At 36.0% G+C, this 6,187-nt stretch overlaps 1 protein-coding gene across 1 annotated transcript in view; it reads left to right on the forward strand.

Moving 5' to 3' along the window:
- Window positions 1-5,948, forward strand: part of ZNF106 (zinc finger protein 106) — a 42,015-nt gene extending 36,067 nt beyond the window's left edge. Inside the window, 6 exon segments of the mRNA XM_007935277.2 lie at window positions 396-458; window positions 1,201-1,320; window positions 2,254-2,325; window positions 3,094-3,165; window positions 4,906-5,052; window positions 5,892-5,948. Of these exon segments, the coding sequence (XP_007933468.2) occupies window positions 396-458; window positions 1,201-1,320; window positions 2,254-2,325; window positions 3,094-3,165; window positions 4,906-5,052; window positions 5,892-5,948 (531 nt within the window).
- The last annotated feature ends 239 nt before the right edge of the window (window positions 5,949-6,187 follow it).

Here is a 6,187-nt window from a genome sequence, read left to right on the forward strand (position 1 = left end):
TACATTATTTAGAACATAGCCACTTTGAAAAGAGCAGTGTGATTACAATCCTCTACATCTGGATAGAATAAGATACTATTTTTTTAAAATATATTAACTGAAAAACAATAAAAATGTATTTTATTATAGAATGTAGGTACACTCAAATGCCTTTCTAGGCATTTCATAATTATTCTGAAGAGACAACACACTCAGTAGCACATGGTCAACTCACCAGAGTACCTAGTGGTAGAGGGTAAGTTTCATTTGGGAAAAGTTGCTTGAGAAACTTAATATAATATACTTAGTTCATGCTCATCTCAAAATAGATGAAAATTAGAATTTGCCAATGTGCATTCCAAGAGGAAACTGAGAACCTTATGCTGAATCAAACTCACAGAATTTTTTTCTTTAAGGTGGTGAATGACCTTGTGTTCAGTGGCTCCAGTGATCAATCAGTCCATGCCCACAACATCCATGTAAGCCACATTGATGTAGTGTCAACAAATCTTGAATAGAAATGGTAGTTAAAGCTTGAAGCATTCCTCAGTCCTCTAGCAATTTAAATTAAGTCCTTTACCCAGTGAAAAGGTTTAATAATCCCTATTCTTAAGTTCTTGGATAATACGGAACATTAAAAATTTTGAGTTCATCAAAATTTTTAATGGGGACAGATTCAGAAGTCTGTGTAAGGTTTAGTTTAACTTGAGATGAATTGGGCATCTGAAGCTCTAAGAGTAGATATGATTTGTAGCTTAAAATAGAAACATGACAGCAACAGAGAGGTTGTGCTCAGGTCACAGAGGCAGCTGTAGTAGAATAGAAAGAACATGGACGTTGGTACCTAGGATAAATAAATCACTTCTTTGATGCTCACTGAGCTTCCTGGTCTGTCAACCTAGACATAATCCCATCTCATGGACTTGTCCAAATCCAGTGAGATGATAAAAGTAAAAGTACTTCAAAAGCTATGAAATACACGCAGATAGTATTATCGGGGCCCTTCTGTGACACTGGGCTTTCTCCATCAGCATATATTTCACACATTTTGTTTAGTAAACAAATGTTTATGGGAGTACTTCAGCTGGTACAGTAAGTACAGCTACATGTGTATACAAGTAAACTTCAGTTTGCTTCTTAGAATTATAGAATCATAAATCTCAAATGTTGGAAAGAATTTTAAAAGTCAGTCTAGTGACTTTTACCTCTCCTCTGATGCAGACAGGGGAGCTTGTGCGGATCTATAAAGGTCACAATCATGCAGTGACTGTGGTGAATATCCTGGGAAAAGTGATGGTGACTGCTTGCCTGGATAAATTTGTTCGTGTCTATGAATTACAGGTAAAATTTAAATCTAGTATTTTTAGTTGAATGATTTGGAGAGATTATCTATTTGTATTTGGTATTGATTTTTGATACAGTAAGTTTGGAGTGAGGACCAGCAATCTTCATTTTTCACATGCATACTAGATAATTATAGAGCAGCTGGTCTACAGACTAGACTTTCAGAAGCACTGCTCTGAGATATAGATAGGTAGGAAGGTAGGTAGATAAGGAGCGCTGGTGGCACAGTGGTTAAAGCATTCGGCTGCAAACCAAAAGGTCGGCAGTTTGAACTCACCAGCTGCTCCACACGAAAAAGATGAGGCAGTCTGTTTCTGTAAGAAACCCTTTGGGGCACTTTAGGGTCACTATGAGTCAGAATCAACTTGATGGCCGTGTTTTGTTTTGTTTTTTTAATAGGCATCAAAATTTAAATGATTTCTAGACTCTATTCTCTTAGAATAGACTCTGTTTTCTAATAAATGTCTAGTTTGCCTTGTATGCAGTTTTAAGTTTGAGACTTTGACCCTACTTAGTAAATGCTCTGGTGGTATAGTGGTTAAAGCATTTGGCTGCTAACCAAAAGGTGTCATTTAAACCCACCAGCCACTCCACGGAAGAAAGATGCAGCAGTCTGTTTCTGTAAGGATTTATAGCCTTGGAAACCCAACTGGGGTCACTATGAGTTGGAATCAACTTGATGGTAGTGAGTTTTTTTTTTTTTTGGTTTAGTGATTGGTCTTATTATTTCTAATTACAAGCTACCCCTCTGAAGAGGGAGACTTATTAGAAAGATTGCCATTAGATTATATTTCCATTAGAATAGTTAATGTCTTAGTTATTGCAGCCAAATGCTTAGTTTTAAACCTGCCCAGGGCCCTCCGAAACAATGCTTATTATCACAAGTATAAATAACTTTAGATGTTTGGCTTTTTTTTTTCTCTGCCTCAGTCTCATGATCGATTGCAAGTTTATGGAGGACACAAAGACATGATCATGTGTATGACCATCCATAAAAGTATGGTGAGTATTATTTGCCATGTCAAATACTTGTTTTTGAATGTATTTACTAAAAATTCTACAAACTAATAAAACTGTTACTACCTGTCACTTCCAAAAGTGACATCTATTCTGGTGTGCCTCTTTATTGAATGCCTTCCTATCTCTTGGTATAATAACAGTGAGAACATTTTGTTTTCTCCTAATAGCTAAAATAATTACAATGAAAATCTAATAACCACCATTCAATAATGGTACTTAAGATGCTATAGAAAATGGAATGGTGGTTTTTCCAGAGACATTATGATCTGAGTAGAACATTGGAATGGAGTTGGGAGATTTGGCTAGTGTGGCATAATTAGTGGCAGACCTAAAAGTAGAAGCTAACTCACTTAACCCTGCTAAGCCTTGATTTATTTTATTTTTAAATTATGGGGTCAAACTAAAATGGATGTTTTCAAACTGAGCAGAACCCTATGTTCCAGTGAAATACAGAAGCCTAATGCCACAACTGTACCAGTTAGAGTATAAAGGGGAGCTTCTCACCCTACTACTCTTGCCTTAAGCTGTGGCCCCAAGAATGGCTCTAAGGAGCACAGTTTAAAAGTGCCTAGATTAGAAGATCTACAAAATACTTTGCTATTCTAGGACTCTGGAGCTGATTTCAGTTTAGATTAGCTTGTTACCTTCTTATACTTGCTGTAACTAGCTTTTGACTTGTGCTTGGAGGGTGTTTTCTCTTTGTTTTTCCTCAGTGCTGTTTTGGTCTGATATGATTAACTCTTTCTCCAGATCTATACTGGCTGTTATGATGGCAGTATTCAGGCCGTGAGGCTAAATCTGATGCAGAATTACCGCTGTTGGGTAAGGAGTGAAACTGTGCTTGCCACCAGACGTAGGAATTGCTAACCCTAGGCTAATTTGTAGATTTTTCTTATTGTCAGTTTAGCATTTTCATATTTGAGTATCTTCTTTATGCCTTTCAGTGTAGAACAAAGAAGTTTAATTTTTAAAGCCACATCGAAAATGCTTTTATATTTCTTTTAATGAAAAGTCTATTTTAAGACAAAAAACTCAACTCATTGCCGTCGAGTTGGTTCCCATTCATAGCGACCCTCCTTGGATTTCTGAGGTAGTATCTCTATGGAAGTAGCTTGCCCAATCTTTCTTCCAAGGAGTAGCTGGTGGGTTTGAACCGCCAACCTTCTGGTTAACAGTCAAATGCTGTAGGCACTATGCCACCACAGCTCCCATTTTAAGACAGGTATATTAAAAAAAAAAAAAAAAAAAGACAAGTATATTTAAATATGGTCTACTCAAAGGTTGTCTCCTATGTGATTTTTTTTTTTTAACTGCTTACAAAAATATCAATAATACAGAAGTCAAGAATAAAAAATGGAAGTGCTTATTTTCATGACCTGCCTGCCCCCTATATTACACCCATTCCTTAGGGATTACAAATATTAATAGTTTTGTGTTTATCCTTGTCTAGGAGAATAAAATTTGCAGTCTTGGAGTCTTAAACTAACTCAGTTCACTGGGCTAAAATTCATCGTTTGATTTTGGGGTGGGGACTGGTGATTAACTCTCAAAACTCTCATACTGTTCCTTATAAATACACATTGCTTTGTTTCATCAGTTCCAATATTAGTAGTGTCCAGAGAAGTTTATGGCACTGATCTTTTTCCGCCTAAACTCCTAACCTGTTCAGCATTGATGGAATAAACTCAACACTCTATTTTTAAATTGCTTTTCAGGCTTCTCTAGAGCCTAAATCCTTTTCAGTATTTATTTTTATACTTTCCTGTCTTTGTTTACTCTTCTCAATAAAGGCAAACAAAATCTAGTACAACAGGATCCAGAATACACAAATAGAGAATCAATCTATATAGAAAAATGGGGGAATACTTTCTGGTTTTAAAGAGGGAAAACTTAAATTTGCATTACTCTTTAGTAGTGACCATGTTAGTGTCACAAGGTTGATTACAAACAAGCCGGTAGGGAAAAAGCCAGTACAAAGTGGCTTTATACTTTCTGACTAAGAAGTGAAATTGAACCACTTAACGTACAGTTATAGTCTAAAATTAAGAAGGTAATCACAAGATTGTGATTAAACTGATAAAGATTTTATATAAAGCTCACTTTCCATAGTAAACATCATTTATTCCTACAAGTGTCATTTGTTTTATTAGACATTTATGTTTTCAGATCTGTAAGTCAGTAGTTTTTCACATTTCTAAGAAATAACCCTTCCAGTAGTATAGGAAAGTTCCTTGCCTTTTTTAATAAGTGGACTGAGACAAACTCAATTTTACAATGAGAAGAAATAGAATAAAGTATGGTTTAAACTGAATTTTATGGTAAGTCATAAATATTGTTTCCTTATCTAACAAATCAAGTTTTCCAGTTTTTCCAGGGTTTCTCTTTATATTGATAGCTAATTTGGTTATTTCTAGCTTTGTTACATTTTCTAGCAAAGAATAAATTAAAGAAGTAGCATCTTACTTTCTGCTTCCACAATACTTATGGGAAAAAAGTGAGGAAAGTTCTTACTTCACATTTCTGTACTTTTTAACTGAGTCCTCTTGTTGTTTTTCTCTTCAGTGGCATGGTTGCTCTCTAATATTTGGTGTCATAGATCATTTGAAACAACACTTGCTGACTGACCACACTAATCCAAACTTTCAGACTCTGAAATGTCGCTGGAAGAACTGTGATGCTTTTTTCACTGCTAGGAAAGGATCCAAACAGGTATGTTAGTGAGACTCAGGGTTAACCTAGGTATATCTATAATACACTGGTTGAACAGGGGTCTGCAGACTATAGCCAGTGGGACAGGTCTGGCCCTCTGTCTGTTTTCATAAATGAAAGTTTATTGAAATACATCCACACCAATTTGTTCATACATTATCTGTGGTTGTTTTTGTGCTAGGTGCAACAGATAATATATGGCCCTCAAAGCCTAAATTATTTCCTATCTATTTACAGAAAAGTTTGCTAACCCCTGGCTTAGAAGATAATTTGGTTGAATCCCACAGTTTGGACAAGTTGGTTGATTCTTGAATACATTCTAGGTATCACTTTAAGGGAAAAGATTTTTAGATTACCAGACACAGTTCTTTTCTGTTCCCCTTTCACAATTGAGCTATCTAGGGATATACTTTGTCTAAATAAATAATTGAGACAAAGCCCAAGAGGCTCTCAAATTCTTTTGCTTTATCAGAATACTCAGAATTGCAGCCAATAGGGAGGCCTAGGCATTTTTCTTTTTAGGAAAGAAGTTGGTATTGGTAACGAGGTTTAGAAGGATGAATTGGGTAGTTTTGAGTTTTGGGTAAAGAGCCTAAAAAGAATGGTTTTGTATGTTTTAAATCCAGTATCAGAATCCAGAGGTTTATTAGAATGCCTTATGTTTAGACAACTCATTTTTAAATGTGTAGATTTATGTAAATTAGCAAAGTGTGGGCTCATAGCTGTCTTTTACCTATAAATCCTATTTAGAATGTTCCCATAGAGTTTTCCTTGGCTTTGACTTTCTCCTGCCCTACTACCAACTTTTCTTCATGGGTCTTTTTTTCCTTTATCCCTAGGATGCTTCAGGACACATTGAACGGCATGCTGAAGATGATAGCAAAATTGATTCATGAAGTTTTTTGCCTCCCATGTTGGGATGTCATTAATTTGACTCTTTTCACATCAGCCCCTCACACAAGCCTTTCTCCTCCCTTCTCCAGTGAAGCAGGGAAGGAGAAAGTGGTGATCATGCCAGACTTTCCAAAAACATAAGTCTGGGCAGCTCTATGGAATGATAAGTTCCACTTTAAGTTCTTGCTGGAGGTTTGTCAGATTTAAACAGATTTTAAAGAGTTTTACTCCTCTGGGGCAG

The sequence above is a fragment of the Orycteropus afer genome, unplaced genomic scaffold, assembly GCF_000298275.1.
Source record: "Orycteropus afer afer isolate SDZICR_OR568_19922 unplaced genomic scaffold, OryAfe1.0 scaffold00026, whole genome shotgun sequence".
NCBI classification, from domain to species: domain Eukaryota; kingdom Metazoa; phylum Chordata; class Mammalia; order Tubulidentata; family Orycteropodidae; genus Orycteropus; species Orycteropus afer.